Source organism: Eremothecium gossypii, chromosome V (assembly GCF_000091025.4).
Source record: "Eremothecium gossypii ATCC 10895 chromosome V, complete sequence".
Lineage (NCBI taxonomy): Eukaryota > Fungi > Ascomycota > Saccharomycetes > Saccharomycetales > Saccharomycetaceae > Eremothecium > Eremothecium gossypii.
In genome coordinates, this window is record NC_005786.2 from 1,181,461 (window position 1) to 1,205,903 (window position 24,443).

At 46.2% G+C, this 24,443-nt stretch overlaps 9 protein-coding genes across 9 annotated transcripts; 1 reads left to right on the forward strand and 8 right to left on the reverse strand.

Annotated features, from left to right (window-relative positions):
- Positions 1 to 21: 21 nt before the first annotated feature.
- On the reverse strand, positions 22 to 1,380 carry GCN5 (histone acetyltransferase GCN5; the record flags this gene model as incomplete). The annotated part of the gene is made up of 1 exon (NM_210508.1): positions 22 to 1,380. One exon carries the CDS (start codon positions 1,378 to 1,380, stop codon positions 22 to 24), a length of 1,359 nt encoding a protein of 452 aa, NP_985154.1.
- A 173-nt stretch (positions 1,381 to 1,553) lies between these two features.
- On the reverse strand, positions 1,554 to 3,431 carry ATG7 (Atg7p; the record flags this gene model as incomplete). Its single annotated transcript, NM_210509.1, has 1 exon — positions 1,554 to 3,431. The coding sequence occupies one exon, from the start codon at positions 3,429 to 3,431 to the stop codon at positions 1,554 to 1,556; it is 1,878 nt and encodes a 625-aa protein (NP_985155.1).
- Positions 3,432 to 3,770: 339 nt separating this feature from the next.
- Positions 3,771 to 5,309, reverse strand: NMD3 (ribosome-binding protein NMD3; the record flags this gene model as incomplete). The annotated part of the gene is made up of 1 exon (NM_210510.2): positions 3,771 to 5,309. One exon carries the CDS (start codon positions 5,307 to 5,309, stop codon positions 3,771 to 3,773), a length of 1,539 nt encoding a protein of 512 aa, NP_985156.2.
- A 184-nt stretch (positions 5,310 to 5,493) lies between these two features.
- Positions 5,494 to 6,057, reverse strand: NOP19 (Nop19p; the record flags this gene model as incomplete). Its single annotated transcript, NM_210511.1, has 1 exon — positions 5,494 to 6,057. The coding sequence occupies one exon, from the start codon at positions 6,055 to 6,057 to the stop codon at positions 5,494 to 5,496; it is 564 nt and encodes a 187-aa protein (NP_985157.1).
- Positions 6,058 to 6,190: 133 nt separating this feature from the next.
- DBP8 (ATP-dependent RNA helicase DBP8) lies at positions 6,191 to 7,498 on the reverse strand (the record flags this gene model as incomplete). The annotated part of the gene is made up of 1 exon (NM_210512.1): positions 6,191 to 7,498. One exon carries the CDS (start codon positions 7,496 to 7,498, stop codon positions 6,191 to 6,193), a length of 1,308 nt encoding a protein of 435 aa, NP_985158.1.
- A 160-nt stretch (positions 7,499 to 7,658) lies between these two features.
- MTG2 (putative GTPase MTG2) lies at positions 7,659 to 9,278 on the reverse strand (the record flags this gene model as incomplete). The annotated part of the gene is made up of 1 exon (NM_210513.1): positions 7,659 to 9,278. The coding sequence occupies one exon, from the start codon at positions 9,276 to 9,278 to the stop codon at positions 7,659 to 7,661; it is 1,620 nt and encodes a 539-aa protein (NP_985159.1).
- A 268-nt stretch (positions 9,279 to 9,546) lies between these two features.
- AGOS_AER303W (AER303Wp) lies at positions 9,547 to 12,279 on the forward strand (the record flags this gene model as incomplete). Its single annotated transcript, NM_210514.2, has 1 exon — positions 9,547 to 12,279. One exon carries the CDS (start codon positions 9,547 to 9,549, stop codon positions 12,277 to 12,279), a length of 2,733 nt encoding a protein of 910 aa, NP_985160.2.
- A 334-nt stretch (positions 12,280 to 12,613) lies between these two features.
- On the reverse strand, positions 12,614 to 22,390 carry TOM1 (E3 ubiquitin-protein ligase TOM1; the record flags this gene model as incomplete). The annotated part of the gene is made up of 1 exon (NM_210515.2): positions 12,614 to 22,390. One exon carries the CDS (start codon positions 22,388 to 22,390, stop codon positions 12,614 to 12,616), a length of 9,777 nt encoding a protein of 3,258 aa, NP_985161.2.
- A 283-nt stretch (positions 22,391 to 22,673) lies between these two features.
- On the reverse strand, positions 22,674 to 23,981 carry RAD52 (recombinase RAD52; the record flags this gene model as incomplete). The annotated part of the gene is made up of 1 exon (NM_210516.1): positions 22,674 to 23,981. The coding sequence occupies one exon, from the start codon at positions 23,979 to 23,981 to the stop codon at positions 22,674 to 22,676; it is 1,308 nt and encodes a 435-aa protein (NP_985162.1).
- Positions 23,982 to 24,443: the final 462 nt, after the last annotated feature.

Genomic DNA, 24,443 nt, shown 5'->3' on the forward strand with positions numbered 1-24,443 from the left:
ATACATACAACATACATGTCTCTAATCTAGTAGATGCGAGTACTCTGGTATTTCCTTCATCTTCGTGTTGAAGAACTTCTCTAGCCTATTAGCGTACTTGAAATAGGATGTATTCTCGCCGTTGTAAGCTCTGCAATTGTTGAATATGAGGCGTGCGTCGTAGATAAAATCCTCCATTTTTTCATATCGGTTGTTCTCGAGTTTTATTTCCATGGTGCTTAGGTCCATTGGTTCTTTGATGAACTCGTAGTAGTCTGGGACCTCATCCCTATTCACAGGTTGCAGGAATGGCCATGCGGCGGCATGATTCTGTAGCTCTGTGAGGACGTTTTGCATTGTCGCATAATGCGGACCACGTTTAGGTCTCTGTGCCAACTCATCCATTTCGGGAGTCCAGCCAGCTTCTCGCAGCCCAGGCACGCTCATTGGGTCAATTGGCTCTATGTTGTCCAAGTCCTCGAATTGCCTCAACCCCGGACGTACTATGTGGCTCCTTGATATGGTGCGGATCTTACGCTGTATCGCGGCTTCCTGGAGCAACAGTATCTTCGCAGCATCAAGGTATCGTATACGTGGTAGCATAAAGCACTGCATCAGAGTACCGCCCTCGTAGTCCTTAATATAACCCATCCACACGCTCTTGTCTAGAGTAATCTCCTTCGTGAAGCCCTGCTTTTTAAAATAGCCAATGGCGTAGTTATCGGCATAGGTTAGAAAGTACTTTATGTTCGTGGTCGCGCGCACGTAATCCTTCAAGTGATTCATCAGATGAGCACCATAGCCGCGCACTTGCTCCGTTGAACTGATTGCGCAGAATACGATCTCTGCAAACTCTCCCTTTTCAAACGGACGATATGTGATGCCACCTACAACGGTGAGCGGCTTTCGTATTACAGCCATGGAGAGGTGTGACCTATCATATACCAGGCGAGCTATATACTCTTTCGGCATCTTGGGCAGCTGCTTCTGGAAGATATTCTTGAGCCCAGTCAGCACCATCATATTCTCCCTCGTGTTGTCGTTATTCACCACCCGAAATTCAATTTTCCCCTCCTTCTCCTCAATCACGCTCGGCCGTTCCCTGAACTTGTACTCCACCCCATCAAACATAAATTTAACTATGCCTTTCTCCTCATCTTCCACCTCCTCCTTCAACCCGCCGACGCTCTTCTCTGCGGGGTCAGCATCCCCCTGTGCACCCTCGGAAACCTCATCGCCGCCACTCGTGCTCTGGATGTCTGCTAAAGCCTCAGGCTCCTTGAGATCTGTAACAGGTATGTCTTCGCTAATCTTTTCCTCTGCCTCCTGCTCTTCAACTTTTATTTTCTTTGGTTCATTTCCCTGACTTTGTTTGTTCCTTCTTTTCAACGGCATGCTCATTTCAGCCCAAGCCTCCAATATGCAGAACAACTGCAATTGCCTGGAGCTACTACTCAATCTGAATCCCTTTACCGAGTACCTTAGGTGTGTATAATACCAGTGAAATCTCTCAGCCGTCCGTGTTGAAGAAAACGCATTGAATTGTACGTAAAAGATGATTATTTATGGAACGATTAGCTAATTTCATCGAAGCAATCATCATCGCTGATCTCCATGGTTGCCAGGAAAGTCTCCGTCTCCTGTTGGACCTGAGCCAATCCACTGAGTCTTTCGACGATCCGATGGTCGACGAGTGCTTCACGAAGAAACTCCCAGCCATTTTCGCGAACGGCATCAACTATGACAGAACTGCAGGCTGAGCAATGCTTGTAAGCGGGCGTTCGAAGCTTTACTGTTGACAGCTGGGGAAGGAAGCCGCGAAGTTGATGTGGTACAGAACCTAAGACAGATTCGGAGGTTTCGGGAGCGTTGTTACCCTGCGGATGTTGCAGGACCGAGACGGCGAGCTCGGTAGCGTAGGCGGCGGCGATGAGAGCTACGCCAGGCCGCGTGACAGTGCACATTTCGTCCAAAGTACGATCAGTAAGTGAGTCGCTGGGGGCAACGACGTCGTGGCAGAAGTAGCAGCCTAGGCGGCTCGATTCCGGTTGCTCATAGTTGCCGTGGCGCATGACCAGGTACGAGTCGAACCCCAGGGCTGCGTTGATGACCAGTTTCGATTCGAGGTTTCCGAGGATCGTCGGGAGCCAACGTGTCTCGCGTGAATCCATCAGCAAAAACACTATGTCGTGGTCGCGGATCAGCTGGCGAAGTTCCTCGTAATCCTTCTTTTGTCTGGCTTCATCGGTGAGGGGATGGCCAATCATGGGGACTTCCAACTGAAATCCGGTAGCGTCGACAAGTGGGAAGATCGCTTTCATTGCGGCGGCGGCAGATGTGGCCTTTGGTTGGCCGCAGTCAGTGAAGTTAAAGAGCGGCTGCCGCACAGGATTGGAGTAGGATACAGAGCCGTTATCGACGAAGGTAATCTTACGAACCCCCCATGCTAAAAGCGACCTTGCGACGTAGCATCCGAGCGTGCCTGCTCCCAGCAGCAATACTTTACAGTTTTTGACGATATCAAGATTTATATCCGGGACAAGCCGCCACTTCATGAGCTTCAAATTCAGATCAATTGATTGTTCTGCGAGTTTGGTGGGGTCGATAATAGCGCCCAACTCCGAAATCTTTGGCGTTAGTAGCCCACGCACGTTGCGCTCCCAGCCGCTCGCCTTCAGCTGCGATGTGCTCATCGCGTCTCCTGTCACAGACAATTCCAAAGAGAAACTGCAAGTCTCCCTCAGGAGCAGCACGCGACACTCGCTCCTATTGGGATTATGGTGACGCCACACGGCAACAAAGTTTTTGACCAAGCTTGTCGGGCAGTGCTCGATGTTGCTAGTGTCCCGCACAACTAGAGTACTGTATCGTTCCAATTCATGGCGTGAGGCTCTGATGACTTCGCCGGTCTCCTCATTAAGTACTCCGCAAAGTATTTTGTTCTGTTCGATAAAGTTACTGAACTTATCGATCTCAGTGAGTGCCTCACGTTTCACAACCTTCAGTTCAAGGGTTTCGGGTTGAAAGCATGGGGTTGCAAACCAATAGTAGAATCGGTATTTCTTTAGGTCAGCAAAGCAAATTACGAAGAAGCCGGCAGCTTCATCTAGGTAGCCGTTTACCCCAGCTTCCCATAACAACTGCGCCTGCTCCGACAGAAACCGGCCTTTGTCAAGGCGCTTGAATTCCTCCAAGGTATTGAAATTGAAGAAAGACCCCCGGAGGCTAATTCCAGGTAAGCTTGCTGTCGCCTCGTCAAAGCTCTGGGAGTCCAGGAAAACGTGTGATATGGAAGAGCCTCTTGCCAACCCTGCGAGATCTACTTTGGCGTGTAGCGGCAGCTCATGTGAGTCGAGCCTCAAAACATCAAGCTTCAAACGGGAGAATACTTGAAAGAAGGAAGCGTCCACAAAAGACTGGAATGGAGGAGCGAATTTCAACGACTGGCTCATTTTTGTCACTTATAATGCGTGCTGTGCGAATACTATAATCATAGCATGTGCCTAACATGTGCGACCCTTAGTACCGAACGCCATCGATCGGTCACGTGGTGTCATTGGGTATATTGATAGAAGTGTAATTAATGCATCAAGTGGTCATGCTAATAGCAGATAGCAAATACTATTGTATATTTCTCACATCCCTGTGTTTATATTGTGAGTTGCAGTTTTTAATGGTTTGCGACGTAAATCTTGGTTTTATAAGGAAATAAGGATTTGGTGTAACAGGAATTGTACAGGAAATGTAAATATGTAAACTGATATATGTGCAAATATGATACATAAATGTTCTCATGCTTCTCCCTGCTCTTCAACAGGATCGTCTAGATTCATTTCGTCCAGTTCATCTAGCAGCTCGTCTATATCGATCTGTGGAGCCTCGTCGTCAGTCTCTTGCATTTCTTCGCTATCTACAGGCTTGCTGTTCTTGTAAAGGTTGATAGCTTGCCTCATTTCCTGGTCTTCTTCCAACTCCTGCAAGAACAGTTCGTAGTCTCTTTCAGCGCGTTCTTGATCAACCTTCTGCTGCCTTGAGGAGTAGTCCTGCGATGCATCAATGTCTTTATGCTCCTTCGCCATTCTCTTCAACTTCCAGTTTCTGTTCTTCCGGGTCTTCCTCTGGTAGAGTTTCTTCACAAGAACAACATCAGGAACACGGTCGAAGTTTAGCGTGTCAAAAAGATCAGAGTTATAGTTGGAGTTGGCAATGTAATAACCCATTACGCTGTCTCCAGGGTGACAAATGGCGCCCAGATGGGAGCGAACATAGTAAACCTGGTCGTTAACGCCCAGGTCAGATGCTCTTGCCACTGTAACATCGGCCAATACCCACCTGCCGCGCACGTCGCCCGTTGGTTCAACATCTAGCACAATAAACTCGATGAGTTGCGAAACGTCTGCCAAGTTGTTAAATGGGGTCCTCCAGTATACAGACGCTGGAACGTCAGCCGTCTGTAGCGTGGTTGGGTCGAGAAACTGTAGGGTATTGCTGACCTTGGAACACAGCACAAACTGTGTGATATTACCAACATTGTGCGCGAGTTTCTTGGGCAAAACTACCAGATCGTCCCTACATATTGGAGCAAGCTCAACGGAGTAGGTGAACTTGTATGTGGATGCACCGGTGTGTGTGTCCTGAGATATCAACTCCTCGGATTTCTTTGCCTTGACCGGGACAACTGCGTTCAGAAAGTCCAGCATCTTAACTGCATGGTTTTTTTGACTGTAGTAGAAATCTAGACCGTCCTTAGCCTCAGAAATAGAGATAGTGTCCACATGTGCGTTGTGCTTCAAAATCAGCTGCTCCAAGTACAGGAAGGTTCTCTTGTGTGGCACCTTCTGTCTAATCTGCACGCTGGCCCTCCATGTGTTTGTAGTGTACGACCTTGCACAATCCGCACACTGCATCGCCACAACCACGTACTCCACCTCGAAGGTCTGCTGTATGATCGTGTTGGTCATCGCTTCACCCTGCACGGTCAGCTTTACTTTGATACGCCTCGAATGAGGCTCTGTCCATATGAACGATGCATCCACTAGCCTGACTTTGTTCAGGCCCTTTAGGCGGCGCAGACACAACGCGAGCAGCTCGCGCGATTCTAGCTCCGCCCTGATCCACTGGCCTGGCGGCTGCAAAAAACGCTCACAGTTCCTGCAAAATGACACGTTCGCCTCCCGCGGAATTCCCTCCGTGATGTCGACAGTCATCTTGATACAGTCATAGCACATCACCAAGCCGCTGGACCCGTCCATAGGCACACCACAGTTGCAGCACAGCACAGTGGCCGCCTGCTGTTGCATGTGATTAGGATCTAAAGGAGTGTAATTCATCGCTTGCTTGTTTTGAGCTAACCTCGTAATATTCTCTTACTAATGACCTGTATAAGTTGAAGTGTGATGAGTATGAAAACTTTTCATGGATCCTCTACACCTGAAAAAAAGAAACGCCGCGGAGCTAAGGATGAGCATCGCAATGCTGGCCTGAGAGCGAAGACCTGCTCCCATGATGGCTGAGTTACCTCTTACGCTTTTTATCCAGAAATAGGAGCCCCACCTTCTTCTTGGTCATCTTCTCCACCGGTGCCTCATCGCTGTCGTCGCTGTCGTCGTCATCTGCAGTACCACGTTCTTGCGCGGGGGTTTCGGACGGCGCGGTCTCTACGATTCGTTCATGAAGCTGCGAGCGTCTTTGGTTTTTCATCTTCTGCTTCAATGCAACCATGGCCTTCGTATCTTCCTTGTCGACTCTGTATATACTGTTTTGCTTGCTACTAGGCTGCGCTGCCTGCTTCTTCTTGGCTAACGTGCTGAGGCTCTTGTTACCAGTGACAAAATCGCCCAGTGTGTGAATGCTATTGGTGTCCTGAGTGGCCGCCTGGGTGTCGAAGCGGAGGCCTCCGCCGATTTGGACAACCGGCAGCTTGAGGAATGCTTGTCTAGACTCCGAAAGGTCAGTTGACGGCCCTGAATCCGAAGCGGACCCGAGCCATTCCTCAACTCTGGCAGCCTTTTCACTGAAAGCCGCTTGTAGAGTAGCCTGCAATCTCTGGCGGTCCTTTATATCCTTGGAATTGCTCATGGCAGGCGGCGCTAGTGGAAAGTAATGGATGAGCAGCGCGCAGCCATGCCAGTGCTTTTTTTCAAGCAGAAAATTACCAACATTGCACCGAAGCGCCCGGATCTTGAAACGGTTCTGATATTGCGACTATGTATCAGCTATGTAGGCTTTTCGTTTGTTTGCCCTTGCTTCTCTGGGTTTTCCTTCTCTCTCCAAATCCTTCTTTATCCATGGCCATTAGACTCTCGCGCTTGGCGACAGTGACCTTGTTTAGCGATTTACGAATCAACGCTGTGTCTCCCACCTTCGTGAACTCGTCCATCTTCTTACCGATCCGTTCCTCAATTGCTTGAATCCTCGATACGTCCTTCGGCGCGATAAAAGAAAGCGCCTCACCCCCACGCCCAGCACGGGCTGTACGACCCGCGCGATGAATGTAGGTGTCGGGATTGGCAGGGATATCGTAGTTTACTACCAGCTGGACAGCGGGAATATCCAAACCTCTCGAGGCCACATCTGTAGCAATCAGGACACGGGCGGCATTGGCTCTAAATCTCTGGAGGGAATTAGTTCTCTCACGCTGGGGCATCTGGGAATGCAGCGATGTGACACGAATCTCCAGCTGCATGAGCATCCGCCGCAGAATTTCTGCGGAAATGGTGCGGTTGACAAACACAATAGCGCTCTTACTCTTGTACTCCTCGCTAGAAAGTACCTGGTATAAGTATGCTTCTTTGACATGCTCTGGCACCAGTAAGTAGGTGGTCTGCAGGGAAGCAGGCACGGCAAGATCATCCAGGTTTTCAACATGGAATGAGAAGAGCGGCGGCTTGCCGCTCGTTGGAGGCGCATCTTTCAGTGCCAACACCTGGTCAGTCATCGTCGCGGTGAACAAAAGGTTTTGACGCTTCTCCTTGGGCGGTAGGATTTGGACGCACGTTGCTAGTGCATCGCTAAACGTATCTGTCAGCAGGATATCGGCCTCATCTAGAACGAGGTAGCGGACCCTCTTCAGGCCGCCAATAGTGTCCTCTCCACTATGCATAATATGGTGCGCAAGACGCCCGGGGGTAGCAATAATAAAGTGCGGTTTTCTCTGCAGTTCTAGCGCCTGGGAGACAATGTCCTCGCCGCCTACCACCAAGGCAACGCGGATGTTCATGACACTGCCGAGCGCGGTGAACTGCTCTGCAATCTGCATCGCCAGTTCCCGGGTAGGTGTCAGCACGATTCCAAACATCCCACAGGGGTCAGCTGACCATTTCGTAAGCATCGGAGCGGCAAATGCAATGGTCTTACCGGAACCAGTCTTCGCGCCTCCTATGCAGTCACGCCCAGCTAATATTTCAGGTATGCACGCTTTCTGGATTGTTGTAGGCTGCGTAATTTTCATGCTATTAAGCGCTTCAGCAAGCCATTTCGCAACACCAAGGTCTTTGAAAGTCGAATTTGAGTCACTCATTGGGACAGTTACTTATATGGGCCAAGAGGAGTGATAGGGTACTATATACAGCTTTATTCATACGGTTATTCGAGCTCATCGAAGGGAAATTTTTTAGCCATACGGAAAAAAAGAAAAACTCCAGTCCGCGATGAGCGGTCAGGACATCGGACGGTGAAGGTCAAGATTTGCCAGCACACATCGCCATACGATCTAGTAGTAATTCGATATTTTCAGCTTTTAGTGCGGATATTGGTATACAATCCCACAAGTTTTCGTCACAGAACTGCTTGACTCGCTCGTACTTTAGCTGAGATTCCGGCTTGTCGTAGTCTATGTCAGCCTTATTGCAGACCACCAATACCTTTTTCGAGCTGACCTTCTCTAAGCCACCGAGCTCTCCAATTAAGGTATGGAGGTCTGCAATTGGCTGATTCTTTTCCAAGCTGATGACGAATACCCAGCCCTTTGACCTTTCGATGTGCCTGATAAACTCCAATCCCATTCCTTTGTCCTGCGCAGCGCCCTTTATAATGCCAGGTATGTCAACCACGGTAAAGGTGGGCTTGTCTATCCCCAGGGAGACAGTTCCAACAGTAGGTGCAAGAGTGGTGAACTCCCAATGCCCTACTCTCGGCCTCGCTGCCGAGATGCGATTCAAGATAGTAGACTTGCCTGCGTTGGGCAGACCGACTAGTCCCAGGTCGCCCACCGTCTTCAGTTCAAACATGAAAAACTGTTCCAGACCATTACGGCCTCTTTTCGCAAAACGCGGGTTACGAATTAGCTTCGTCAGGAAATGCATGTTCCCTAAACCGCCTTTGCCGCCGCGCAGCAGGCAAAGAGGTGTGGACATTGGTTTGTCCAAATCTAAACCAAAGAGAGGAAAGGTGTCCTGGTCCAACTCCATTTCTGTCAGCTCAGCGTCATGGTGGCGGACCTTCTTGTTCAACGCCTGCCACCAATCCTTTTCCTGGTGGTACTCCTCGCCCTTTTCTTTGAAGATCCACCCCTCACCGGGTTCGTACGACTTCCGAAACAGCTGAATGAAACGAGGCTGGCGGTCGTACGCATACCTCCCTATACAAGGCAATTTTATGGTGGCAGACTGTAGTGTGCTGCGAATATCGGTGTCGCCCTTGACCTGCTTTTCAGCGAGGTACTCGCGGATGACCTTCGGATCCATGCACCATTTCACCACGGTACCCACAGGCACCTGAATCAGCACGTCGCGACCGCGGGCACCGTCCAGCTGCACGCCACCGCCATTCTTTCCATCATGGGCCTCATAGGTGGACTTCAGCTTTGCCAGCGTTGTCAGTCCAGGCACCGCCTGCACATATACACCGCCGCCGTCGCCGCCGTCGCCGCCGTCTGGGGGGCCGATTGCCCGGCCAGCGTCACGAAAGAAAGATACCGCGCCGTTGCCCCCGCTGCCACTCTTACAGCGGACTATGCGTACGTCCACGAAGTTGCTCAACGCAACTCGCCGCCCACCATCGCCGAGGTAATTCGACGAAACGAAGTTTTCCAGCGGCGATCGCACATTCAGGTAGCCGCTGTCGTTCTGTCCCGGTTCCACGTGGTACTTCAACCCTCCAGGGCCTGTCTGCACCTCTACCCGTTGCTCGCGGATACCGTCCGAGACGAAGCCTTCTCTATTTCTCTCGCTCGGCGCATGTTCCGCCAAACTATGCAGCCACTGTTCGTTCTCGGCAGCCCGTGGACTATTGCCCGGCGCCTGAGCAATACTGCGCCTTGCAAAGTAACGGATAACTACTTTAGTCTCACGCCCTAGCATCCTCCCTCTGCAACTGTTGGTATCCTCCAGTCATGGCATCGATGCGCAGAGGCATAATTTAAGTCATGTGACAGTGGGAAAAACAGCACGTGATTTCACGTGCTAATTATTACCCGGTTGAGATATAACGTAAACAAACAAATCCAACGGGACCTGACAGCATCACGACAAGACTTTTGTAAATATTCTGCTTTTGTATTATATCTCCCTTCTAAAGGTAGATATTTCCGGAGCTTTCGTTTCATATAATTATCTTATTGATTCCAAAATGGTTGAACAAGAGTATTGGGACGAGGATTTGGATCCGAAGTCCCTCAAGGTAGCCGAGTTGCGGAAGATCTTGTTGGAAAATGATATCACTTTTAGTGGCCATGACAAGAAAAGCGATTTAGTCCAGTTATTCAGGAGTAATGCTAGGATAATACGGGCGAATGCACTTAGAGTGAAAGATGCGCGACCAGACTCTGCTGGTGTGCAGAAGGTACGCAGGGATGGAAAGGTGAAAGAAGGCGCAGCGCAGAGGGCTGGAGGGAAGACCAGACGGGCGACGCGCATCTCATCTGCAGGATCTGCGGAGGGCGATTCCACGTTTGAAAACACATCGGGGGTGGCAGAGGTGTCGAGTCCCTTCAGCGATGTGAATGAGTTTCAGCTGCACGCCAATCCGCGAAAGCGGCGGAAGGACGAGGCGGATGCAGAAGATGAGAGCGACGGCGATGGTGGAGCGGCAGCGAGACGCGTCAAACCTAAGAGGGGGAAAGTTACCGCCGATCAACACAGACTGGCATCTACAACTGCACAGGAGCGTAATGCGCGCCGTTCGCCTATCGCAGAAAAGGTGCAGTCGAAGCGCACTCCCACGAAGACCGGTCATCGTTCACTAATGATACACAAGTTCGAATCCTCTAGCGAGGACGATTCTTCTGCTACAACAACTCCAGCCAAGAAGCTTCTGGTCTTCGATCGCTCCTCTGAGAAAAAGCCAGAGATCACTGACTTTACATATCCCGCGAGGAAGTACGCGGCGCCTGATCTATCAAAGTTGAAGGTCAGCCCTGAGTTCAAGGCGAAACTCGCGCAACTACAGGCATCAAGCTCCAAAGCACAAAGTCCCCAAAGGGCTGGCGTAACCGATACAGTGGAGTCGGATGATTCCTCTGTAAACCAAGCCGAGTCTAACTCTGAAGATAACACTGAAACAAATAGCACCAACTCAGTTTCTTTACGCAGACTTCGTGAACAGAAAAACAATGTGGTGGCTCCTAGTACCAAGCACAACGTTTCTTCGAACAAGGGCACCCCCGTGATATCTGGTAACAAGGCTGTTGTTACCTCGACGAAGGACACGCCTGTGAAATCTGGCACCAGATCGGGCGCTGCCGCGATCAGGGATACCCCCGTGAAATCTGGTACCAAGCCTGGTGTTTCCTCTACCAAGGGCACACCCGTGGCATCTGGAACCAGGCACGCTGTTTCCTCAGCCAAAGGCACGCCTACTAAGGCTACCTCCGAACGGCTGACACATATCACCACCAAGGACTCCAGTAACAACCGCGCTAAAACGAGAAAACAGCATAAAGTAGAGCACGATAAACGTGAGAGTTTGAAGTCAGAGTCATTGAGGGTTTCCAGTTCAAAGGCGCAGTCAACTTCGGTCAATTCTAAAATCGGCCGTTCAAATACTAAGGCTGAAGAATGTGTTGAGTCGGGCCCCGAAGAAGTGCCGGAAGACAAAGTCACGGACCATTCTGAACTTGAAGAAGTATCAGTTAATGAAGAGACAGCTATTGAGACAGTTGGTGGCGTGCGAATCTTCTTTAACTACTTGAGACATTGTGCGGTAAAACTGTTTACATTCCTGTTAATTGTTGTACCTATCCTGTTTGGTCTATGGTACAGGGAACAAAGAGTACTGATAGGTTACTGTGGACATGAAATTAATCTTCCAACCTTCACAAACACCGACAGTTCGCCGTTCCTTTCTCAATTGGATTTGTTTTTGCGGGAGGCAAAGCCAGCTTGTCTTCCATGCCCAGAAAATGCAATTTGCTATCCATATATGAAGATCAAATGTAGGCCGGACTATTCAGTCACACCTTCAATTCTTTCTTTATATGGCTTATTCCCTGTCAGTGATAAATGTGTCAAGGATTCTAAGCGGGAAAAGTTAATCGCTGAAGTAGTCCACAAGTCTTTAGAGCTTCTAAGGACTAAAAATGCTCAAATTCAATGTGGAGAATGTGAAGACGATACCATCAGTGGTATCTCTGAAAATGAACTATATCAAATATTTTTTGAATCTAGGGCACCATGGATGAATGAAGACGAATTTCGGGATATATGGCAACAGGTGGTTAAGGATCTAAAAACTCAACCAGAGATAGTTTGCAGGCAAGTGAGTATTGATCGACTAAATGTTTTACCCTTTGTTTTAGACAATGATTTACTAACAAACTTGTTACAGGTTCCCACAAGAAGAACTTTCATTCCAAGCGACACCGACGACCTCTTTGAGGCCGATGACATTCAAGAACAGGAGAGATATCTTCAACACACAGAGGAAAAGGAATATTTTCGCTCAGTATCCAAGAAGTACATCGGTATCAGGTGCCAATTTGAAAGGCAAGTATATAGAACTTACAAGCGTTTTACGCTGATTTTTTGGGGTTCACTAATTGTGGTTGTGATAATGCAGGTATTAAAAATAAAGTTGCAACATCGTTTCAAGCAACAGGGCATGGTGGAAGATTTGAATTCTCAAGTCATTGAAAAATTGCAACAAGCAGCGCAGTCTAAGACTGAGGGTGAACCTAGGTACCTCAGCACTGTTCAGTTGCGGGATGTTTTGTTGTCAGATGTCGCCGATTTGAAATACAAGAATCATCTATGGAATAAAGTTGTCCACAAACTAGAAAGTAACAACACGAACGTGAAAACCATGTTAATGGAAGTTCATGGGGAAATCATGAAGTGTTGGGAATGGGTTGGCCCAGTGGAATAGTAATTCAACTGGCTCAAAATTCCACATCTTTCTATACCACGTACGTATCCTTTAATTAACTTCCATAGGCGTATGTAATATCTTTAGTGAGAATGAGCACATAATACCACAGCTCAATAGTTAAACTTTTATTCATAAAAAATAATTCCCTTTTAGTTGTAATAACGGCCGATAAACACTAGGCGGACAGCATGGCGTACCCAGTATCTCCGTCAGTGTATTGGCAGCAGGAACGGCAATTGACGGACAACCGCACCATCAGGTGTTCACTAAATATGTATTATCAGCGCGTATGGGGTATATATATATATCTACCGTATAGTCTGCAGATGTTTTATGCAATACCAAATCCCTCATGGCCCTCATTAATTGCCAATAATAGCGAGCCACGTAATGTTTCATAGGAATCATATGCTGGTAGGTCTAGCTGATTAAAGCAAGTATGAGATGAGGGCAACCTATCAATGGAACCGTAATCCCTGTGGATAGAAAACTTACTGATCCCATTAACACCACTTAGTTCTTTAAATCCATTTAATGGGACTTTACTCGTGCCTGTGACGAATTGTAGTAATTTAGCCCGCTCCTCTTTGTCAAAAGAACGGACTGCGCGCCAAAAGTAATTAATCTGCTTACAAGTCGGCGTGTAATTCACATAAATAGTGTTATTCTTCCAATCGTCAACATCAATATCAGGTAAACCACTCACTAGCAGCTCTAGTTCTTGTTCGTCAAAGATGGATATCAAGTCTTTTGGAATAATCGCATAAAAACCTTGTAAGAAGTTTTCCATCTGATCTTTTACTGAAGTTTGCAATTTGTACTCAACAATTTTCTTCACATAGTCATGCTTATTTTGCTCAGTGACAGCAACATGGGCACCATTTTCAATCAATTCAATTACCTTATGCTCACCATAATCGTCAGTTTCTACCGAGAAGGTTTCCTCGATAATATCCGTTATATCGTTCTCTAAAATCCAGATAAGGGATTTGTAATAGTCCAGGTCCAGGGATTCCATGTCCTTCAACGCAACGGGCTTCCCTAAGATATTCTTGTAAACTTCACGACTAAAATGACAGTCTAGGAAACATTGATCACTGATAGCTTTACCAATAATCATTCCAATAAATTTGAAAAAAGACAAATGTTCAGGGTTTATTCCTGATGTACGGTTTGGCCTGAATGTAGTTTTATCCGAGGCAACTGGAATAAATAAGGCATAATCAGGGTTAAACATCTGCCTTGATAAAACCTGGTACCATTCTCTTGTAATACCACCGGCATCCACTCCTGCCTCACCTTTAAACGAGATCTCCAGCTTGGATATCTTTATATCTTCATTAGACTTAAAGAATAGAGACCTATAGGAATCCAAAAAGACATGCTCTCTGCGGACTGAAATGGAGAGCTTGGGACGGTCATGGGTAATAGCCCGAAGTTGGGCGGTGAAGTAGTACCTCTTGTTGTCAAAATCCAAAATCTTTGGATTTTTAACTAATAGGGAGAAAGGTCCGCTCATCAACTTCGGGTTAGATCTAATCATCTCATTGAGCAATTTCTTATGCAGGTCAGTAAAGGCAAAGAATAAGTTCTCAACTGGGGTACGAGCAAAGTCGCACTTCTTTGCTTCATACTTGAGTAGAGCATCTTTAGTCTCACGAACTTTACTGTGTTTGCAAACAACCATTAAAGATTCAATCAAGGGCAGGAGTATTGTGGCAGAGGTCGACATTCGAGGCTTTTCTTCAAATCTCGTGAGACAGTTGCTTAAAGATACCCAAATATGACCCAACTCCATCTTGTTATAGAGGGGAAGTAGCTGATCTACCACCTGTTCTTCTTCCTTTTTTCTATTGACATAAATGTAGTCAATAGCCGTTAAAACTTTCAGAAGTTTTGATTGATCTGAGCTAGGAACAGTAAATTTCTGAATAATTTCTGAACTCACCTCCGTACCACTATCAACTGCGGGAACTTCTTTAGCCAAGGCATCTAGGTCAGTTACCAGGACTTCGATTGTCTCCTTCGCTAAATTACAGAGCTCTGTAGTAAATGTCTCATGAGCATCCTTAATAGCGAAAAGGTTTGTCATAAGGTTGAGTGTCTGTTGGAATACTTTGGTATTACACGAATCCAATTTTATGATGGAAACAATGGAGGCGAGGTATTTCTTTTCTATATCAGGGACCTCAAACTTCTTCTTCTTTCCATCCTTAGAGCTCTTCACAATACTAGATATAGGTTTTGAACAGACCTGTAATATTCTAGTGAGGAGATCCATTAAAACAGCTTCATCTGTGATGACCTTTTTCTCTAACAGTGCTAGAATACAGTTGATTGGCCACTTCATATTCTTTGAGAATATATCTTTTTTATTCTTCAGTGGTGATTTATTGATAAGCAGATTCTCATGTTCTGTGATAAAGAAGTATTTTAACTTGGAGTCTGCATCCACCATACTCTGTAAGATTTCAATGCACTGGTTGGTAACAATTAAAGGCGTGCAATCCGGAGGCAATTGTCTTTGTGGGGTTTTGCTCGTACCGCTATTACTAGAAGCCGCTCTATTTGACAAAAGATTGTAAACTCTTTCTAGAGAATGTTGATCATTAATTCCATCCATTAAAATGAGTAGGAGCATATTCATAATGTCACTTCGATTTTGTTTACTAGAGCACAGACGATAAAACAATTCGTGGTAGATTTCCCGAGATAGGTATGGTTGCGGAATAAATACAGCCTTCATAATTGCCGCAATTCCAGAGCGGTCCAAAAGAGGAGCAAAATGCACTCTGTCCGTTTTGGTTTTAGAAGATTCGGTACGTTGTTCATTAAATCTTGGAGACTCATCCTCGACTTCACTAAACTCCTCCCCTTCTCTATTTCTTAAACCCAAGATACTAGGCCTTGCATTCCTCTCTAATGGGACTTCTTGGGCCAAGATCTCCTGTCTGAGAGTTTCAGGTATAGTATTCAAAAACCCAGCATCTAACTCTCTAGACGAGCCCTCAGATCCTTGGAACTGTGTCCTATACTCTCTAATGTGTTGTGCAAATACTTCAGCTCTTATATCATCTGGCAAAGCATTCAGGAATTCAGCATCCATGTCCGTTCCAGCAATATTAACCGCTTCTCCATCAATGGTGACATAGACTGGTTCCTGTGGCGCTCTTGCTTGCGGCGAGTTTATTCCTGGTGCCTCGATTGGTTCTACTACTTCATCATGCTCTTCCTCTTCTTCTATATGTTCCTCATCAGAGTCGATCTCGTGGAGCTTTCGTTTCCTCTCATCTTGACGTCTTGTTGGTTCATTAATTCTAGAACTCTCTTTCACCGCATTCTCTTCCTGTTCCTTTAAGTAAAGCTCAGCACTAGGTTCAAAGATCCTAGATATAATTGTTGTAACAACATTGTTGGAATAAACCTTGGAGTCATAAAACATTTCATAGATATCATTCCATCTCGCTGTCGTAGACTTCAATAGTATTCCGGATGATGATTTATCATCGAACAACTCCCCATCAAAGAGCAAAACACGAGGAAGGCGAGGAATAGAACTTAGTCCAATCCTGTCACTTGTCTCAACATTCCCCAAATAATGTGACACAATATCATTTTCAACCTCTTCTAACCCAGAAGGACCTAATGGATTCGATAGGATACTGTGTGGACGTCTTTGTGAGGCACCGAGGGTAATAGTAGATGTAGTAAAAGGCGCAGCACCATGCCGATGATGATGACGACCAGTCGACCGTGCAGCGCCACTTGCATGTACCCTGAACAATTGCTCTTCAGTAGGAAAAACGTGTTGAATGCCTGTAAACAGACCTCTCCCTTCCTCATCTGTATCATCCTCAAATTCTACACCGTCGTCACTATACCAACGTACAAATCCGTCACCTGTATTGTTGGTTCTTTCTTCATCGGAATAGGCTTCTGAGTCGGATAAATCAGAGAGACCAGATTCCCAGTTGGAAGAGCCTAATTCTGAATCATCATCCATGTCGATATCTATTTCCGAATCGTATTCTTCTTCATAAATTTCTATTTCAGCAGAATCTTCCCCTTCAGAATAGTAGCTGTGCTCTGCAGAATTACCAGAAGTAATACGGATTGCCGCGGTGTTAACGTCTTCTATTGCATCTTCTGAGTCTGTATAAACTTCCAATGTGACATTTGGTCCACTTCCTCCGAAATCAGAATTACCTTCCGAGTCACTGCCTATAGAATTACTGGCATCCGTGGTGTCTTCATTTGCATCTTCATCTTCACTGAACACAACCTCAAGACCATCTTCATCATGAACAAACGCAATATCCTCATCGTCCCCAATTAAAGATTCATTTTCATCATCATCATGATCATCTTCTACATCCTCGATGTCATACATACCTAGTGCTGAGTTTTTGAACATATCTGGAACATCATCCTTATCTGACTCAACATCTTCCACATCTTCATCCTCGTTATTTTCAAGTTTAAAGAGGTCAGCAAAGTTATTTCTGACCTCATTCAAAGCGTTCAAAGGTTCAACAGCACTATTGAATAATTTCTTTGTGAGAGGATAATTCAAGTCCAGGGATGCCATACAATCAGTTATTGTACCAGGGGTATTCATCTCAATCAGCAGTTTGCACAATTGATACTTGTCATTGGATGATTTATTAGAATCAAGCACGGAAAAGATGTACCCCTTGTCTACCACCAGCAAGGAGGAAATTAGATGAAACCAACCAAACAATTTCCCAGCATTAGCATCGATAGTTTTCGCAGAAACACCAGCCTCCTTTATGGCCTTGGATATTGCCTCAATGGTAAATTTCCTAATATATGTCATGTCAGAGTCAACTATCTTTGGATCAACCTTTTTGGTTTCGCTATCTTGAACCGAAGATACAAATCCAATTATGGTATCTCTAGCTAAACCGCTTATCATTGCACGCCTCTTACCTTCATGTTTATCCATGTCCTGGAAGTTAGTATCCAATAGCTGGTAGAGGAAGAAGTTCAAGGCAGTCGCTCGCGGTTTTGGAGTCTCGTTATAGACGTTTTTCTTGTTGTATGTGAGGAACTCAAATTTACTCTGCTTATAACTGCTCACAAGTTCAGTTAGCACCTTAAGCAGAAAAATCATATAAGCACAGACTGGATTTTTGGAGACTTTCACTTCGTCCTTCTTCTTCTTGTTCTTTTGATTCTCCTCCTCTGGTGTCAAAGGTGTTTCGCTCACCCAATCTCGTTTATGCGCTGCCATCAACTGTGACAATAGTAAATGAACAATACCAGTAATCGGGGAATTAGAACCTTCAGACGAGAGCGGTTTACTAGTCATTTCCTCATCCTTCTCATCCATGTGCCTTCTGACGCTTAAACTTGCAAGCTCCTTAGATGAATTAAAGTCTTCAAATCTTGCCGTCTCAGATATCCGATTGACAAACACTTCAGGATCCCTCATCACTATGCTCGCTTTCTCATTAACAAGTGCTGGCAAATCACGTGGCTTCTCCTTGTGATCGCCTATTGCCCTCGTAGTGAAAGCTCTAGTTAGCTCATAATCGATGAGGCTAGTCACAATCTCTTTGGTTTCAAAACATCTTCTTACTAACAGAAGGTAAGAAGATTCCAGGTAGTTTATCTTATCAAATTTTTGATTTGCACCAATAACTTTGAGCAATTTAGACAAAATTCCCGATTGTGTGACTTCCTGCGCGTACCGTTCTTCACGGGTATAAAGGATAAGTATCCTTGAAATTGCCAAAGCAGAATAGAAGTCAGTAACTTCATTAGCGCGGATTAACAAGTTAAAGATAATGTCTTTATCTTTCTGGGAAATTCTGTATATGATAGGAATCGACGAGAATGAAACTGTGACATTTTCTGGTAAAGGGGAAGCTTCAGGTGTCTCGGACTTCGCAAAAATTATCTCATAGACGTATAGAGCCTTGGAAAACCAAGAATAATTCACATTCTCTGGATGCAAGTTCATTGACAAGTATGAGACGAATTTAAATATCTCTTTCTTAGCCTGATCATAGATATTTTTATCATTCAAGAATATTCCAAATAGATGAATAACGGGCGCAAGTTTATTAGTATTTTCAATTGGAATGGTATTCATCATATCCTGCAAATCTTCAAGCATGGTAGTATGCGAAAACCCCAGCTCGCCGTACATTTCAAAAAACATATGTGATATAGCATTTATTAGTTTAGGATAATGTTGCAATATCTTCAAAATACCTGATTCAAATCCATTCTGATAAAACTCTGTACGCATTTTCGACAAAGTCTCTCTGGTTGAAGAGCCATTGTACTGCGGAGGCAACAACTCAATGTTAGTTCTCCACGATCCAGAGCTTCTTTCTTCCTGGTATCTCTGCCATTCACTGTCCGAGAAAACATCAGGTTTCACATGTATCGGTAGTTCATCCTTCTCCTCTTCCAAGTAACCAACAGCCACGTCGTGAGATATACCACACGATTTTAGCATTTCAACCTTTCTATGAGAGATAGGCATCAAATCCCATCTAAGCTCGTAAACATCGGTACCTTCCTCCAACTCAAATGTACTATTGTAAATATTTTTCAGTAAGCTGAGTATTTGCTTGAAGACGGAATATGGAATACGTCTTCTGTCTGTATCAAATACTTCTCCTTGGGAAAATATCTCTGAGATGGCACCGAGGGAGAGGATCTTCACCGGCACAATCAACGCCCTCGTTAAATTATAGTATATGTCGTCATATGGGTAATACTCCGCTATAGAACGGATATTCTCCATTGTCTCCAATTGAATACATCTATTCATGAACGCAATTGAGTTCATCAACACACCCACGGTTAGAATATCATCTTGATCTTTAACATATTCCACTTTCTCTATTGCCTCAATGCCATCAAATCCCAATAAACGCGTAGAAAGCTTCTTTATTAGTTCATGATAGATTGCAAACCCTCCGGCTTGATAGAAAAGGAAAGTCGGGACCGTTTGAACGATGCCATCTGATATGGTTAAAGATGCTTTTGGGCAGGTGAAAATATGCGTATTGAAATCCAAAACAACCAAGAAATAACTTAAATGGGAATCCAAATAATCCAAGTTCAGCATTTCAACAATTTCGTTTACAACTTTATCAAATATCCTTATCTCTAGCGCCCGGTCATACCTTTCCACGTTCATCTTCCTTGCATGGGTTAGCCGTAGGAAACAACGGAATAACATTGACGTCCAGGACTGTACCTTTTGGAACAAGTGTCTTGTCTCCAATGTATTCTTAAACTTTGCGGATGTCTTCTCCTGTTTCGCTTCAGTCTTTAAAGGAACATCTTTATGAATCAGAATGGGCGGTACAAAACTTATTCCAGGAGAGATAGTCTCCTCAGCAACTGCTGGTGGAAGGCGTGATCTGATGTACATCTCCTCTAAAACACATCTTTGGAACATCTTTCTTAAATTAGTTATGAGATTAAACCCATTTTTCTCAAAGAATTCCATCATTTGAATGACACGAACGGGAAATAGAGTAGTGATATTAATGTAAATGTCGGTCATAATGTAGAGAATCACATTCAAGACGTTCAGCTTATTCAAAGTTGCAACGACCCTGTCTTTTGGTTCATTCAAAACATAGGATTTTGTGAAATCATATGACAGGAAATCTTCAAGATCTGCAAACTTAGAATCTAAAATTGTTAACAACTCTGGTAAAGCATACGACCTGCGTTCATCATCAAACATCTTTAAAACGTCAGTGAAATTTAACAAAGTTTGCGAATTGATGTAGTCAAATGTTGGTTTCTCAGGAATCGCGACACTTAAGAAGTCTTGAAAGGCTATCTTTTCTGTTAGATTGGCCCAGGAAATATTTTCAGATGCCATGGAATAGAAAACTCCCGAAAAACAATCTATTATTGGGGATGATTCCTGAACCTCCCAAAATGCAAGTTCATCCGCACCATCTTCATTATCAATAATAGTTTCATTTTCTGATAGGTAGAACTCTCCATTCCCCGCGGTAGATTCATACAGGTAGGAATGTGTATAAGAGGTCAGAGATGGCAATTCTTTTACTGTTGCAGCAAAATAGTCTTCAATCAATGGTTTCAATTCTGGGTAGTGCCTGGCCAGCTCATCCAACGCCACACCATAATTAACCGCCTGATCCTCCCATGACAATATTTTGGCAAACTCAGGGGTCTTAATAACTTGAAAAAGGTATTTGAGTAGATTTTTCTCTTTGACTTGCTTCAGCCCATCTGTATTTAAGCAAATTGCAGAAATTACCTCCGGAAGCATACACAGCAAATCACTCGTAGGTCCCAAAAACTGATCAAAGTTTTGCAAAATATATGGAATGGTGCCTGACTCCACCAAAACTTGGTATATGGTTGGCTCCGTGTTAATTATTGTCTGAACAACATCAAGTGCATGAGAAACCAATGTATACCCAAAAACTGGCCGATTTTCCAATATTTTATTAAACGCCAATAGGATAGGTGAATCAATCAAGTTCCTAATCCGATCACCAGAATCAGTCTTCAGTAACTTCAACACCAATTTCAATAAACTTCTGATAAAGCCAAGCTGCCTGAATGAAATTGAATAATAAACAACCGAGTATTTTGGGGGCTCTGCGGACGAGGGGTTTTGAACTGCGAAGTTGACTTCATAGGTAACGGTTTGAATCAAAATATTAAAACCGTTGTTATTGATAAATTCTGCCGTTGCATCTGCGTCACTTATAACATCTTCAAGCAGGTGTGCAGCGGATGCTAGGGTACGTTTGTACTTGCTGTTTTGAGTTGAAACGATCTCTAGTAAGCTGGAGATCAGGCCTGCGGATATTAGCGATTCTTGAAGTGCCTTTACATCCGCCAGATTCGAAATCAGATAGAAAAACCTGACATTATACTCTTCATCCACAGCGTCCTCGTCTCCTTCACGTAAAACCTTGGCAATGTATCTCAGGATCTGAAATAATAAACCATGTGACATGTTGCCCCCCAGGTTTCTTACTATGTCTGAACACCAAACGTGTTTTAGCGAAATGCATTCCAACGCAAACAACGCATCAGTTCGCAAATCTTTCGGTATCTTCGTCTCTGACAGAGAGATGAAATCTGTTAAGTTATTGAATGCGTAGGGATCCATTTCGAATAGCTTGGAGCTCACCTGTGGGGGAATGTATATTGCATTTGCAAATGCAATCGCTGCAAACTTGGTTTGGATGATCAGACTCCGCAGTTGTATATTCTCAAATGAATCGTCGCTAAATGCCTTCGCGATGGACGCCTGCAAAGAGAAGTCAAACCAAAACTCAGATGGCAGGTCATTCATGGCTCGGTCAAATATCTGCTGTAGTGACAGAAACCTCAGTTCCTCGTTGTTAAGAACAAACCGCTTCATTGAGGAAACCTGGCTGGGCTTTTGAGTAGACTGTTGCCCCGCCTGCTTCTTTGTAATGTAGTATGTGTATTGAAGTTGCGACCATTTGGAAGGATACTTCCTTTTATCAAAGAATAGGTCTACTAGAGAAAAGTGGTCGGAGTTATCGTCTGTCGTGGAAGAAGGAAGAGCAAGTGCCAGGCTCAGCGAGCGTTTCTTCAAATGCTGGCTTGCGAGAACGCTCGAGTTCTCGATCCTGTGGCGAGCCACCACGTGCCGCTCGCCAATCGTGGCAATCACCTTCATCGCGCCCAACTTTACCCGGAAGTTCGGGCAGTTTAACAAGTCGCTCATCATGTCCAGAGACGAATATAGCGAGCGGTTCGAAGTATTATTCAGCAACCTGCAAGTGAAAAATAGCAACGTCGCAACCCAGTCCTCATCCGGCTTCGCCATCTCAATTAGCTTTACGGGATGACGTTTACAGTCAGTTGTATGGTACTTATACTTCGCCACTACCTTCCCCAGCATGTCATCCATTCGGTCCAGCACCGGGATCCACAGGAACAAATCGTCCTTCGGCCTGTCCCACTCGCGGATCGCCTCCAACTTCCCCACAAACACCGCATCCTCGCAGTTGATCAGCTCATCGATGAGTGGTTTGAATGTGCGCGACTTCTCCGCCTTCTGTAGTCTTTCCAACTTCGTCAATGTCACTACCATCTCTTAGTCCAACTAAATAGCAGAAACAAGGGCTCTTTTCCACGACTGCTGCACGAATACTGTAGCACAGTGCTATGCGGTGTATTAGCCTTCAACTGTTTCCTAAATTGGCTCCTTGTAGGTCCAACGATCTTGCAGCAGACGTCGTTATTCAAGTGAGACCTCTCGAGACCATAATGGAATTTCCATAGCAAATTTCTTTTCGTGTATAATGATGCCAATTAACTATATAGCCTTATGTACTGAAGGAACTACGGGGACTAAAGGTACTAAGGAGTGGATGCTACTGAGGCGGTGGCTTGCGTAGACTAGGGGGTGACTGCTTAGGACGGCCGACCTCACGTCGCGAAGCTGGAACATTCGGGAGAGGTACTGCCGTAGGCTGCGGGAAGTGAAGTTTCGGTAGTTCGATCATCGTAGGCCTTTGTATGCTAGAAGTGTTAGTAGGAAGATTCTGTGGGGCTGAAAGAGCAGGCCGTGCAGCCAATGTGGGATCAGGGTCGGTAGCGGTATCTGGGGGAGGCAGGATCTTACCTTTCGGGGCAAACTTGGAGTAGATGTCGTCGCGGGCCTGGTCGATGCCCTTCTCACGCAGGACGCTGAGCTTGACGTGAGCGGAGGTGGTCTGGTCCACGGTATGGCGTATGGATTGAGCCTGGAACTTTGGGTCGAAGAGATGGGTAGGGGGAACAGGCCCATGTGCCTGGAGATCCGGGGCGGCTTTGGCGGTGACAAAGGCGACCGGGGCGTCCTGGGGGGGCCAGGCCCGCGGTGGAGGCGGCGGGGCAGGGCGCGGCACCCCCGAGGGCGCCTTTTTGGCGGAGCCGATGTTGATCAGATCATCGTCCTGGAGCTCGTCGCTAAACATGAAGGAATCATCGAGCAGATCCTCCTGGTCGTTCTCACTGCTGCGCGGACGCTCTAGTGGGGGCTCCGAGGGCGCGGGCGCGGCGTGCGCGGCCTCTGGACGCATGGCGCCAGGGCGCGGGGCGGGCGGCAGCGGGGCGTTGCGCTTTTTTGGCGCCGGGCCCTCTGAGTGGTCCGTCACCGTATTCGCCCGCGACAGCTCGTTGTTTTCGTCCGTAGCGCGGAACAGGTTGCCCTCGTCAAAGTCTGGCGGTTCGAACTTGACTTTGTCTATCTTGGAAAGGAAGTCCTTATCGTATAGGCAGTTGCCCAACGCGTTGCCGAAGCCACGCAAACTCCGCTTCAACGCGTCTGTCACGGCAGACTTCTTGGCACGCTCGAACGCCCCGGACTTTCGGCGGTCGTTTTCCACCGTGCCATAACCTATGTCTTCGCGGAACGTCCCGTCCGACAGTGTCACGCGCACCACGGCCGTGCATCCAATCGTGAAGCGCCCCTGCCGTTCGTCCATAAAGTCCACCGTGACACTCTTGACCTCGCTGGACCATCCGTTGAACCCGAATATCTGGTTTGCGAGGTTGATAGCCTTCCAGCCCTCGATGTATGCAACACGAGTCGTCCCGTGACCTACGCGCTTAGAGATGTACTCGGGACCTAGCCGCTTGTCCAGCTTTGCCTGGATATCATCCACGTTCCCCATCTGGCCCTTCTTGTCATCTGCCATGGCACCAGGCGATGTAAGGGCTTGCTCAGCTGTGAGGATCTCGCGCTTTGCTGTTTACAGTCGCAGGAAGTGGCGATAAATTTCAGGCCGCGTTACAAACCATGTATCGCAGGTGCGCACCCATAGAGAAACAGCTCTTGGATACGCAGTCTTCCACTGGAAGGGTACGATCCCCAACAGTAGCGTGCAGCTGACCATCGGCCACTGTAAAGAACACAGAAGCGAGTCCTGCGCTAGCCACTTGGCGCAGCACCTGTGCGCTAGCTCACTTAGGCCTCCTCGTTATGATAGCCAATACGGGCGTGAGATTGGCCATTATAGATGAGCTGTTGTGTCTCTTCTTGCACAGCTCACGTCCATTGCCAGTGCTGCTGTCCGATCTCCTAGTGCCGTCTGTTCCTGTGATCTCGGACACCAGAGTGCTACAAATTTTTCCTCCTGTAGCGTATACGCCATCCTAAA